The sequence below is a fragment of the Microtus oregoni genome, unplaced genomic scaffold (genome assembly GCF_018167655.1).
Source record: "Microtus oregoni isolate MIOR12 unplaced genomic scaffold, Mior012 000118F_ref0000498, whole genome shotgun sequence".
In the NCBI taxonomy this organism is placed as follows: domain Eukaryota; kingdom Metazoa; phylum Chordata; class Mammalia; order Rodentia; family Cricetidae; genus Microtus; species Microtus oregoni.
Genome location: NW_024544747.1, coordinates 906,685 through 920,306, shown reverse-complemented (window position 1 = coordinate 920,306; position 13,622 = coordinate 906,685). Strand labels below are relative to the sequence as shown.

Here is a 13,622-nt window from a genome sequence, read left to right as displayed (position 1 = left end):
AGCCCTCAGAAAGTAGAGTCCATTCGAGAGGCTATGTACACAGAAGCATAGTTTCCCCGGACCACTGTTGGGGGATGGAAGAGGGAGGCTACCCTGCAGTCCTCAGCAGAGCACATCTGGAAATGACTGCCAGACAGCAGTGCAAGCAGACCAGGGGTGGGACATGGCTTGGAGACACACATGGACAACACAGATTCATTCCTAGAACACAGCATGTGGCTCTCACTCCAACTGTTTGTGAGAGAGCTTTCATCACCCCCTCTTAGAATAAAGGTCATCAGAGCTGGATTACAAAAATTGGGGTTGCTCTGAGTTAGAGATACAGAGATTCAGCTGATATTCTGGAAGCAAAGAGTAGGGAGAAGACCCATCTCTATCTAAAAGAGAAGGTCACCCCGGAGCCACAGCTTTCCCCTGAACCAGCGCCTCCCCTTTCAGAGCCAGATACTGCGCCCCCAGATCCAGACCCGCCCCTAGAGCCTCCTCCAGAGCCTGAACCTCCCCTGGAGCCGCCTCCAGAGCTGTATCCACCTCCTCCAGAGCCTGAACCTCCCCTGGAGCCGCCTCCAGAGCTGTATCCGCCTCCTCCAGAACTTGAACCTCCTCTAGAGCCACCTCCAGAACTGTATCCGCCTCCTCCAGAGCCTGAACCTCCCCTGGAGCCTCCTCCAGAGCTGTATCCGCCTCCTCCGGATCCTCCTCTAGAGCCACCTCCAGAGCTGTATCCACCTCCTCCAGAGCCTCCCCTGGAGCCTCCTCCAGAGCTGTATCCTCCTCCTCCAGAGCCTCTGCCTCCAGAGCCGTAGGAGCTGCCTCCTCCATAGGACCCTCTTCCTCCAGAACTTCCTCCGGAGCCAAAGCCAGCCTTGGATGCCACCGATGAGGAAATGGTGCTGCTTGTTACGGCTGTAGGAGAGAAGATGTCAATCCAGGAGTTCTGACCACCTCTACCCTTCACTGCCCCATTAAGACAGGTCCATTCCCCACTACGTACACACAGACACGTTGTCACTGATTTCTCCAGTCATCCTGTCGGGGAGAGAGAAAACAGAATTGTGACTGGACATCTGGACTCCGTGGGTGAACAGAGTTGTTTTACGGTGTGCACCTACTGATGTGGAACTGAGCTACTTCAGTCAGCCATGCCATCTACGCTGACAGATGGGAGGATGACAGAGGGGCTGACAGACCCCATACTTATCTACAGCCTCAATCCCTCCTGAGATACTGCTCCAAACAAAACCCTTGCACTGTAGATCCAGAGCGGCTCCAAAGCCAAATCTCCTCTGACTGTACCCTACATTGTATTTACAGCCACCTCAGGGACTCTGCTCTCCAGAATCCTTGCCACACCCCATTTCAAAATGAGGTTGCACCATGAACATGCAGCAGAAGGAACTGCAACTCTGTGAAACTGCCCCACCCCCTGCCCGAGACCCTGCCTCCTGTTTCCATTGAAGCCTTGGCTGCTTCAGCCCAGATTCGGGTGCCTGCCAGCTCCTTCGTGGGAACAGTGGGCACTGACTCTCAGAAGAGTGCAGGAAAGGCGGCTCCTTTGTTATGCTAACTACTGGTACCCAGGGCTGCAGACACTCAGGGCTTTTCCCTCTCAATAGCTTCAGCCACCTCAAGTCCCTAAGGATGCTGATGGCAGAGGAAACAAAGTCCTCCTCTTAAAGCAGTCAAATGATTCAGTTTGTCATTCTTAAAAGAACAAAGTGTGTCCCTCTGACACATTTGATGCCATCTCCCCATTCGGAGCCAAACTGTGGAAGGGAAAGAAGCTAGTCACTCTACAGTCTTAGAGACAAGCCTTCAGTCTGACTACCTATGTCCCTATCATTTGTTTTGTCTTTTAAAGACCAGGATGTTTCCATTGTCACCTAGTTTAATGTCTTGTAACAGGTCCTGTCTACCTTCCTGAGTACAATGCTGTCACTCTCGTCCTGAATGTCTGCTTGGAGAAGCGTACTGATGCCAATCTCACTGTCCAGAGGCCGTGCCCAGCCTTCAGTTTTCTCTCCCTTTGTTCCTGCCCTGGCTCCAGGAGACAGGAGAGTGTACACCACGACACCCTCACCTGCACTCCTCGCCCTCCAGCAGCTTGCGGTAGGTGGCGATCTCCACATCCAGGGCCAGTTTAGTGTTCATGAGCTCCTGGTAGTCACGCAGCAGCCGGGTCAGGTTCTCGCGGGCCTGCTGCATGGCCTCCTCCAGGTCAGTGAGCTTGGTCCTGGCATCTTTGAGGGCATGCTCTCCACGCTGCTCCGCATCTGCAATGGAGTCTTGCACACTCTTACACTATGAGGAAAAACAGAGTAGGCTCAGCATGCTGGAGGGGATGAAGGACAAGACACACAGTTTTGGGAGACCGAGTCACTGGCCCTGGAAGTCCCTTTGGAGCTAACAGATGTTGCAGAGAGCTGTGCCACGACTTGTAGCTGCTGTCCCTGACCTATCTTCCTCCCACAGCCCTTTGACTGGACCCATAGGCTTTCACTGCAATGACCCCGACCCTCCAAACACAAGAACTCATCATCCAATCAGTTCTCTGTGCAAATGAAGAAATGCTATTTTGCAGAACTTCCACTACCTATGAAGCAGACTCTGCCCCAGAAATCATATCCTAAGCCAATGTCCAACGTGGACCAGCTCCCACTGTGAACATAGCACAGCTGCTGTCTAGGGTCTGTGCCATGATGGAACAGGAAGCTGTGTCTACCGTCACAGCAAGCCGAACAAGATCTTGCTGTATTTGCTTTTGCTCCCTTTGAGACAAGCAGTGCTTCCCCTTTGCTGATCTTCACTTCAGAATGTGTCTTGAACTACTCTAGGGGTCTTAAATAGCATTGATCTGGAGGAGACTGGGATTGGTGTAAACTGGATTAGAACTTCTCAGTTTCTCTTCTGTCTCTCTATCCCTCCCCTACACTTTGGGGGAGATGACAAAGGGGGGGGACCTATCCAGAGCCCCAGGCCTCACCTGCTTCTTCACATGGGATATCTCCCCTTGCAGCCTCTGGATTGTGCGGTTCAGCTCGCTGATCTCCATCTTGATCTCTTTCAAGCTGTCCCCATGTTTCACGGCAGTGACCTGGAGTTCTTCATACTGACAAGAGCAAAGGAAACAGTTCACAGGGACGTTCTGTCTGAGCAAGGCTTAGCCTGAGCTAAAGAAGACAAGTGACAGGCCAGGGACGAGCAACAAACCCAAGAAACCATCTCACATGGCCCCGAGGATTCAGTACCATTCTCTGTACTATCTTAGGAATGATGCTCAACTTCCATTGGACAAACAGTCCAGTGCCCTACCTGGACATGACCTCGATAGGAGTGAGGTTCCCTCTATATCCCCAGGACTTGCCTTGCTGTGGTACAGCTCCTCTGACTCGGTCTTGCTCTTTTGGGCGATGATCTCATATTGACTCTGAACCTCAGAGATGATGCTGTCCAGGTCAAGGCTTCGGTTGTTGTCCATGGACAGGATGACATTGGTGTCAGTGACAGTCTGTTGTAGCTGGGACAGTTCCTACAACAAACACACTAATTAACCACAGTGTTCCGCCCACAGCTACAGTGAGAGGCCTCCCTTCCCTGGCATTGAGGAAATGTGGACTCTCAGACAAAGCATGCTTTGGGTGAGATGAAAGTGGTATCACCACAGGGCTATCCTCGGGGTGGAGATGATGGCAGAAAAGTGTTCATGGGCACCCTAGTAAAATGCCTTCTCCACCATGCCAGTGGGCCCCAGAAGGAACCTGGCCCATGGCAGATTCCTGTAAGTTTCCTTCCTATCTCAGAAGTGGACTGGGGAGTGAGCAGGAAGCATGATGCATTCTAACCGCTGGAGTTTAATGGGCACGGTATCATGGAGTATAAAGGTCTCTTCCGAAAGCAGTGGACATAGAGGTGATGGAGAAAAGGGACTTTGACCTGGTGTTTCCAAACCTCACATGACATCAAAAGAAGTTCCTCTCCCCTCAACCCTGCTCTAGGTAAACCCCTTAGAGGACTGCAATGACCTCACTGCGTTGACATCAGGCAGTCAACGATCCCATCTCAGCAGACTTTTCAACTGGAAAGGACTTTTCTTTAGTGGGAAAGGTAGAAAGTAAGGGTCTGTGGGGACAGCTTTCTTTACCACATCATAGAGTGTTCTCAGGAACTCAGCTTCCTGCATCAGTAAGTCCACCTTGGCCTGCAGCTCAGTCTTGTCCATGTAGGAGCTGTCCACATCCTGCAGAGAAGTTAGAGGCCTCTGGAGCAACTCACATGGCCCCCTGAGTGTGTCCCAGATTCTCTCTGCTGCCTCCACATAGCCCCTGCTAGTTAACTGCCTCCAGCATCTCAGGCACTTCCAGATGAGCTGTGTCTGTATGGACCCTCATTTAGCATATAAACTACCATGCTCCTCTGTAGAGAGCTCCATGCCTAGATCAGCTGCTCACACAGCCCAGCATCATGACGGCGAACCTTACTGACTTCCGCCCTTCCTGATTGAGTCATGTGTGTTCCCCCAAATAGGAGAGATGGCTTCTGTACCCGTCATTATTCTTCATGCCTCCCATTCTACTCGTCCATCCAAAGTCTCCCGAATTTACCTAGATTGTTCTCCAAAACCCTTGCAGGACCTAGACTAACACTTTGCTTTCTGGAGTCCCTGTAGACATGGCGAGGTGTACGGAGGTCCTACCTGCCCTGCCTAGGGCAGGATCCTGCTCACCTTTTTAATCGTCACAAACTCATTCTCCGCAGACGTGCGCTTGTTGATTTCATCCTCGTACCTGTTGAGCCCCCAGAAGGCAATAGCAGTTAGACAGCTCTAATTGGCCAGCTCCCTTCTTTCCCTTTTCTACTGGAAAATTAAACTCTCTTTTAATGCTTAGATTAAAACTATGAAAGTAGCGTTCTATTCATTAACTCAAGCATATATAGCCCCTCCAAACCCTGCCTTCTTTGTCATCAACAAAGATGCCCCTCCTCACCACCCTGGTGCACCCGTATAACTGCTGCTGAGAGATCAGCGAATGGATGGCTATCTCCTCTCATGGTTTACGTTGTCACCTACTTCTTCTTAAAGTCTTCCACAAGATCCTGCATGTTGTTCAGCTCTGAGTCCTGCGAGGTTCTTTCTGCAGACAGCCTATCCACCTGTTTCTTGAGCGTGCTAATATAGGCCTGGTAGATGGGGTCTAGGTTGGTGGTGCGGGTGCCCACATCCAGCTGCTGTAGAAGTTCCCATTTGGTCTGCAACACCTGGTTCTGCTGCTCCAGGAACCGAACCTACAGTAACCAGGGGAAGAATACATAAGGTCCGGGTCACCTGTTACACCAGTGAGCCACTCTTGCCCCCAGGAACCTCTGCTGCTGCTCTGGGAGATGCAGAAGCTACACTGCTTCACCCTCACCATCCACGGGAGGCTGAGTTTCTGAGCCCTTCAGCCTCACCCATGGGCTGTAGAGAACCCACTCTGCTCTCAGAGCTCTCTGCTTCCTCACCACGACTTCCTGATCCCTGCTTCATCCGCAGCTGCTCCCTAGACTCCAGGCATTTCCCTCCCCCATCCTAGTACTCTGCCAAGGTCCCATAAATTCCAGAGAAAACAAAAAGCAGGCATCTGCTGGCCCAGTAGCAGATGGCACCAAATAGAGTCCCGGGGTGTGGGCAGGGCTCCTCCACCTGAGATTTAAGAACCTTGTAAATTCCTGTCTAATTCAAGGCAGAGGAACCAAGAGAGTAACACCCCAAAGTGACACCAATAAGGATTTTATGGGTCACCAAAATGAGAATGATTCTCTTGAGGGATAGGGTTCTATTCATCCCCATACATATTTCAATCACTTAGGAAAGACAAAATCTACCCTTTCTCGCTATCACCTTCCAATCCTGCTGTCACCTGGCCTGACACGCTCTGTTACTACTTGCCTATTTCGACTTGTCTATGACATCAAACTTTTCTATAAATAGTATCTATTTGGTCTGAAAATCAAAATGAAAAGCAGCAGTTGTAGAATGTGTGGTTCCCAAAACCAACATCTCACCCGTTTGGAATTCACCAAGGCCCTGGCTTTGGTGGCCACACAAAGACTACTGAGAGAGTCCAGCATTTCCTTCTCATTCAGCACACAAGCGCAGCATCTCATCCCAGAAGGAGCCGCCTCTCCGACTCACCTTGTCAATGAAAGAGGCAAATTTGTTGTTGAGAGTTTTGATCTGTTCCCGTTCCTGAGACTTCACGTTCTGGATCTCTGGGTCTACTTTGACATCAAGAGGCTGCAAGAGGCTCTGATTGACGGACACTTCGTGGATGCCTCCACCAGGAAATCCTCCAGGCCCCCCAAAGCCTCCAAAGCCACCGCCGCCTCCAAAGCGGCCTCCGCCAATGCCGCCTCCACCGAATCCACTGCCTCCTCCGAAGCCACTGCCTCCTCCGAAGCCACTGCCTCCTCCGAAGCCACTGCCACCTCCGAAGCCACCTCCGAAGCCACCGCCTCCAAATCCTCTGCTTCCTCCAAAACCAGAGCCACCTCCGAAGCCACCGCTGCCTCCAAAGCTGCTGCCGCCTCCAAAGCCACTGCCACCTCTGCCACCAAATCCACCACCGTAGCCAGCCACGCTAGTAGAGATGCTCTTGTACCCTCCAAGGCCGACAAGACTCTGACTGCCAAAGCCACCTCCACAAGAGCCTCCTCTGCCACCACCATGGCGGCTCAAGCAGGAGAAGCCGCTGGTCGATCTCCGGCTCCCTCCAGAGACCACAGCTGAACCACTGCTGAAGCCCCGGAATCTGCCTCCTCCTCCTCCGCCTCCTCCTCCTCTTCGAGACTTGCACGTGATCTGACAACTCATGATGGTTTTTGCTCAGCAAGGAAAGTAGAAGATCCGAGAAGATTCAAGGCTGGAGACTGAACTGTGGTGTTGGGAGACTCGCAGGGTCCCCTTATATACCTGCCAACTAGGTGTTGGCCAGCTTGGGTGTGGGCCCACTTATACTTGGGTTTGGTCTGCCTGGAAGCTATTCTTGGTGAGTGATTATCAACCTAATGGCCATTAAAACATCTACTAATCAGCTCTATTCCAGAACCTGCTTTGATTGCGAACTCCTGTTTATCTGTGCATCTGCCACGCAATTTGATTTTTGTAAAATCATCAGAAGAGGAGATTAGGATTTGGGTTTCTCAACTTGGAAAAAAAATGTCCTGCAAAATGCTACTCCCTGTTATGGACCTACCCATGGGAAGCTAGTCACCACCCAGGCCTGTGTGGGCTTACAATCAAGGGAGAGAGATGGGTTTGAGACTCTGAGAGCGCTCACTCCAATGTTCCAGCTCTCTTGCTTCCATGTGGCCCAAGGAAGAGGAGTAGAGGGGCAGTCTCTACATATTGTGACTGTGGTGAAGAATCAGCCTTTGCTCGTAGAGATAAACTGGCCTCCCATGCTGCAACAGTGTAGCCATTTCTCAGAGTATCTCAGACCCTTTCTTCCCAGACAAAGTCAAACACACACACAGCCAAACTCTAGGGAAGGGATCCTGTTCAGCCCTATCTCCGTGAACTTTTAGGACCATCAACTCTGCTGCTTTCTGCATGAATGCAGACAGAAGGAAGGGTGAAAGGAAGAGTTCTGCTCTTAAGTCTGTGTGACTCTGGGCATACGTGAATGTGTTGCACAGACTGCATGGCTTTGAGATCCAAAGTGTGGACCGACTCCGCTGCTCAGAAACCATGTGCTGCCTTGTGATTCTGAAGGCAATGAGAAGGCAGGCCCTTCACTGACGTTCAAAAATGGGTGAGCATTGAGAAAACCAGCCAGCCAGGCTTTCTATCTGGAGTTTATCCCTTACACCAAATTCAGGCCGTCTCTGCTGTCTATGTGACTATGCATACAGAACAGATGCTGCGGAGAAACACAATCAACTCAAAGTCAGAATCTAGATTTAAACCCCAGTTTTGCCATTATTGGCTGTATGGCCTTGAATTAAACTTTGAGGCTTTGTTGCCTTAACTACAGAGTAGAAAATTGTTATGCAATGTTTTGGTAACTATGCTATTATAATGCTGGTATTTTGAGTGAGACAAAGATATTTTCTTTTCCTTTCAACCTCAGTGTGCTAGTCTCTAGGTTAATGGCTTATGTCACACTTTCACTGTTTGTGAGAATTGGCATTGTATAAGTCACGGTGTTCTGTGAGCCTCAGTTGCTCAGTTTCCTCACCTATAGGAAGTGAGAGGAGGAGAAAGAAAAGAGGGAGAAAGAAGAGGAAGAGGAGGAGGAAGAGGAAGAAGAAGACGACATGTGAAAGATACGGCTGCTGTTAATAACTGAAACTCAGTGAATTTTATTTACCTTTTGTTCTCCCCTCTCTCAGGGCTCTGTGGTAACTGCTCAACAGGGGTGGGAGCAGAGATAAGAAACAAGGAACTTGTTGAGCTTTCTGATTTGCAGTAAAAGAATGCTGACCAAAGCAATCCAAGAGTCTCTCGAAGTGTTCCAGTCTGGTTTATATAATTACAATCATGCAAATAAACTACAAAGTTAAAAGCTTTAGAGTCTCAATCCAAAGCCAAATGTGTCACACTATCTATGGACATCTCTAAGCAACGCCCTAATTGTCCATTACTCCACCATGACTCTGCTGAGGGGACCATGCGAGCTTCAGAGGGGTCTTAATCCCTAAATGCAGAAAAAGAATAAACATTTAGTGAGCATTTGCCCTGTCCTAGTTTCTTGCCAAGCACTTGGTCAACATAAACATTTTAATTTTGTTCTCACCAATCTCCACTGGGCACCTGTCCCTTCTAGACCCAGTCTGTGGTGTATCAAAATCAAAGAATCAAAATAAATAAATAAATAAATCCTCTTCCTCTATTGAAAAGTGGAGGTTAGAAGTAAAGGACTCGGCTGCTACATAAGATTATATTTCTTTGTGTTTCTTTTTAATTTTACCTTCTGAAAAATAATTTCCATGAATTTTAAACATAGCATGTTTTGCATCATGAAAGGGGCGAGATGGGAATTAAGACTAGGACTGGCTGCGGTTTGATGTTCATGTCCATAGGAACCTGTGTTCCAGAGCCTCCCTGTACCACAAGAACATTAGCCTCCTGATGAAAGCATGGCTCTTTTCTCTCAGGACAGCAGGAATCCTGCTTCCAGCAAAGCCCAAGTCTGCTGGTCAGTGGCGCAGAAGCCTGAGCTCTCGGAGGAAAGCAGAAGGGAGCTGGTTCTCAAGCCTGAGCAGGTGCGAGTGCTGATATCAGGAGCGTGCTCCTCACAGCCTCCTGGGCACAATCATTCTCGTGGTGTAGTGATCTTGTCCCTAGACTTATGCAGGGAAGAGCCAAGGTCATATTCATCTTTACCAGAAACTTCCATCTCCCGTCATTATCTGATTTCTCAGGTTTGGTTTGGGACTGCAGGCTGGCCCTGGTGCAGGACTACAGTAGTGACCTTGCCTGAGTCTTGCAGCCTCCCCTGTAGTCCCTGAAGATCCCACTGCAGGAGTGGTCGCAGGTCTGTGCCTCTAGCAGAATCCCTTTCTGTAACTTCGAACAAGTTCTCATCTCCCTTTCAGCGTCTGTGCATTAGCTGCAGTGTTTAAAGGGAAAATAAACCACAGCCCTCCTCCTCCAGCTCCTGATCGCTGAAAGTGGCAAAAACCCAGAGTGGAGCCAGTAGTGTCCCACGGTGGCCAGCATGCCCGCACTGCCTGCAGCTCCCTTCTGAGCACCAACATGCTGCTCCAGAGAGCGCAGAGCAGCGCCAGTGACTGCAAGGAAAGGTGGGACAGAGCCTGGCAGGCTCCCAGCTGGAGCCACTTGCTCAACTTCTTCCTCCAGGGCCTTGCTTTGTAAACGATTATTCTAAACTGCTTACTCAGTCCAAGTCCCAGGCCCTGACCCAGTTCCCCATCCCAACGCTAGCCTCCCCCCACCCCGTGTCTTACCTAACCTGTTCATTTTTTAGTAGGTTGAGCTCTATTCACCCCATTTTCTGAAAAATAAACAGATGGCTGCTGTTTTTAAGGGGTCCTGGTCAAACTGGCTGTTTTACTGGGAATGCTACCTGGCACTTCCCATAAGCCTCGCTCTGCAGGACAGTCCCCAGAATGAGGGCATTCCAGGACACACGTGCCAGGCTTCTGGAGAAAGTGGGTGTACAAGCTTCAGAAACAGAGGGACAATGAGGACAGGGGCAGGCCCGGTAGCCAGCAGTATGTTTGTGGAATGCAGTAATTAGTGAAAAACAAATCAATAAACCAATGAAAGAAGACACCAGCATAGAACCTTGTTTAAACTTGGTAATGTCACTTCTTTCCCTTTGCTGTGAACATATATGACATATGTAATTTAATTTTAATTGTGTGTGTGTGTGTGTGTGTGTGTGTGTGTGTGTGTGTGTTTTGAAACAGGATCCCATAACCCAGGCTAGCACTAAGCTCAATGTCCTCCTTCTCTAGGCTCCCAAGTGTGAGGATTACAGGCATGTACCGCCATGCCCAGCTTTCCTGCCCAGAATACTGTATTCTGTATTGTGGATTTGTTCTCTACATAGTGGATCTGCAGCTGCATCAACTCCGTTTCCTAAAGGTCCGTGGAGACCTGTCCCCTGTTGGCTAATATTCTGACATGGTGTGTGGCCCCATGCCCCCATTCTTCCAGAGAGAACTGCAAAGGGCCATCCATGGACAGCTCTGCTATTCCAGCACCAATCCTCCTTCCATCCATACGGTTGCTCTGGACCACATTCTCCCTGCCAGACCCGGGTGCTTGCTCTCATCCATTTCCTATAGAGCCACTCAAACCTGGAAAAACCAGGTAGTCAGATATCCCACCCCACCCTAGTCAGAATCTGAACAGAAGCATCGCCACAGTCATGGGCTTATGCTGTCCTCGTGGGTCAGAGGCTCCCCAGGCTCTTCCATGTTCAGGGTTGCCCTCTTCTCACTCAGCCCCTCAAAAGTGGGGAGCTCTCCTACCAATCCCATACCACACTACCACCACAGATGGTCATAATTCACACCTGGCCTCCCCTCCCCCAGCACCAGTGGGAAGAGCTCCTTCTTCTTGTCAAAGTTTCTCTATCTCCTCCGCAGGGATTATTGTAGGGATGCTAGTGGAGCAATGCCCTCTCCCCCAAAAGTGAATCAAAATATGCATTAAAACAACTTTTATTTTAAAAACCTAAATACAAGCAATCCCTGCTTCTTGGTGTAGCAATAAACTTTTTATAAACCGTCTAGAACAGCCACAGACTTCATCCTGGGGAAGATTTTTGTCTCAAGGATTTGGGGAAAGGCAAATGTTCAGAACTCTTCTAATAACTTTTTGTTTCTTGACCTCAAAAACAATGGATCTTGATGATTCTTCTTTATAAGCCTTTTAACTACAAAACAAAACAAAAAGTAAATGAAATCATTGCTAATTGAGCTATTAAAAATAGAGCTAGTGCAGTCATTAACCCAGGATGTATTAAATTTATGACCCGAATTACATTTTTATGAGCTTCGGGCACACTTCACAGCCCATCAGGTATTCAGAAAAGCGTGTTCACCTCTGGTTAGCAGACTTTTACAACGGAAGCTCTGTGGTAACCTAGGAAGAGCGTGTTTAGGAGCAAAGGTCAAGTCCTTGTACCAGAGAGCAGAGGTATCACCTGGATATGTCACCTCACTCAGTCCCATTCATCACCTGTGGTCTGAAGGATTTAGTGACCATGGGAGACCACTGGAGAAGGTGTCAGGGGACCTAAGTCCTCTGACTCGTGACCACTAGCCTAGCCATTCTGGACTTTGGTTTTCTCCTCTGTGAAATGTAGGTGCTGGGCTACAGAGCCAAAGGGTTCAGATACCAGCCATGCTTCAAGAACGTTCAGAGATGAGCCCTTTGGAGAGCTGGAGCAGATCTTGGAGAACTTAGGGACAGATCATGCAGTGCCACCCTGCTTCCAGCCACTCACAGCAGGTTCAAAGGGAAGGTGGACCGCAGGGACTCCGAGGACTGGACAGGAAGGGAAAGCAGCCAGGTGTCACCAGCTGGGGATGAGCTTTTGCCTTTGGGGTGGACAACTGACCCAAACAGACAAGCTTCCTTGTGTTCGATGTCCCAGACTGTCAGCTCCTTCACAGAGTCTAGAGCAGACCCACACAGAGACAACTCTTCGGAGCTCCTTTTAGCCTTCAAAATGGAGCTGAACCACTCTGGCCCTGCCTTGCAGCTCTAATCTCCCTTCCTCAGCATCTTCTCTAAGGTACTGGCAGGGGGGTGACTTTACCTCCTCTTCTGGGGTGCCACAGCCATCATGTAGGAATACTTGAAAAAAATTTCTAAATTATTGGAGTATCTGGCAATGTATAATCATCTCCCAGCCCTCTCCTCCCTCAGACAACTAGACTGTGTGGGCTGCTCACCTCAAAACCCGCCTTGTTTGGGTCTGCATGCGTCCGCACTGTGTCTCTCACAATGAGGAAGACCCAAAGATGCTGGTATCACCAGTGTCTGAGCAGAATCCTCACTGCAGAAGGTTTGCTCCACGCCAGTCATTCACTGTCAAACAGAAATAATGCCTCTCTGGTAAGAAAAATTATAATGTCAGAATTTTTACGATGAAGATATTATAGCAGGCTTGTCTAGGCAAATCCATGAAGCCAGATCATTGCCAACATACATTATCCTTGCCCTGCCAGGTACAGATGCTGGGAAGCAAAAAGAGGGCCTGTTTTCACTGAGCAGATCTCCCCAGACCCTCCCATTCCACAGCAGAGACAGAATCTGGAGTTATTGTTCCCCAGAAGCAGAGCAGGAGGCAACTGGCTGAAGCGGCTGCGCCTCTTCTCTCTGGCATCCTTGGTGGAACCTGTGTGTGCTCTCATCAGATCAGTAGCTCCTGTGTGGGTGCGTGTGTGTGTATGTGTGTCTGTGTGTATGCGTGTGTGTATGTTTATGTCTGTGTGTATATGTGTGAGTGTGAGTATATGTGAGTGTGTCTGTTTGCATGCATCTCTGTGTGTGTCTGTGTGTGTTTTCTGTCTGTGTATGTATGTGTGTGAATGTGTGTAAATCTCTGTCCCTGTGTCTGTCTGTGTGTATATGTGTATGAGTCTGTGTATATGTGAGTGTTTGTCTGTGTGCATATGTGTGTGTATGTGAGTGTGTGTGTCTTTGTGTGTGTGTGTCCTCTTTCCTACTCTCATTCTCAATCCACTAACAGCCCCGTGAGAAGAGAATCATGACAAAGTGGGGCATGTGGACAGGAGAGTTTCTCCAAGGTATAGGGTCTGTGGCCAGGACATCTGTTTATGATGCTCATGGCAGGGACTTGCAGCATCTCTGTGGACTCCAGATGGCTAGTGGTACAGTGCATTCGCCCTCCTGACCTCCTCTACAACCTGCCCTCCTCCTCTCCCCAAGACCATTCCAGTCCAGCTCTGCTGTGCTGCCAACCCCGAGAGATGGCTTTATTCTTTAAGCTAATGCTCCCTGTTCTGCCCCTCACAGGTTTTCCTTCATGCCCCCTTCTTCTCTTATACCAGGTCCTAAGTGTCAAACAGCACTTGGGATTCTCAGATCGCAATGTCTCAGCTTGGTTCATGAGCAGGACTCCCTGGCTGGGCTCTGGGCA

At 49.5% G+C, this 13,622-nt stretch overlaps 1 protein-coding gene across 1 annotated transcript; it reads right to left on the bottom strand.

Annotated features, from left to right (window-relative positions):
* Positions 1 to 349: 349 nt before the first annotated feature.
* Positions 350 to 6,850, bottom strand: Krt2 (keratin 2). Its single transcript, XM_041646007.1, has 9 exons — positions 6,173 to 6,850; positions 5,069 to 5,283; positions 4,724 to 4,784; positions 4,142 to 4,237; positions 3,365 to 3,529; positions 2,984 to 3,109; positions 2,081 to 2,301; positions 995 to 1,029; positions 350 to 906 (listed from the first exon to the last, which is right to left on the bottom strand). The coding sequence occupies exons 1-9, from the start codon at positions 6,848 to 6,850 to the stop codon at positions 374 to 376; spliced, it is 2,130 nt and encodes a 709-aa protein (XP_041501941.1). The 3' UTR covers positions 350 to 373.
* Positions 6,851 to 13,622: the final 6,772 nt, after the last annotated feature.

Coding starts and splice junctions, on each gene's coding strand:
- Krt2 (XM_041646007.1), bottom strand. CDS start 6,850: ATGAGTTGTCAGATCACGTGCAAGTCTCGAAGAGGAGGAGGAGGCGGA. Junction 5,284..6,172: donor TTGCCTCTTTCATTGACAAG/GTGAGTCGGAGA, acceptor TGGTTACTGTAG/GTTCGGTTCCTGGAGCAGCA. Junction 3,530..4,141: donor TGAGAACACTCTATGATGTG/GTAAAGAAAGCT, acceptor TGTTTGTTGTAG/GAACTGTCCCAGCTACAACA.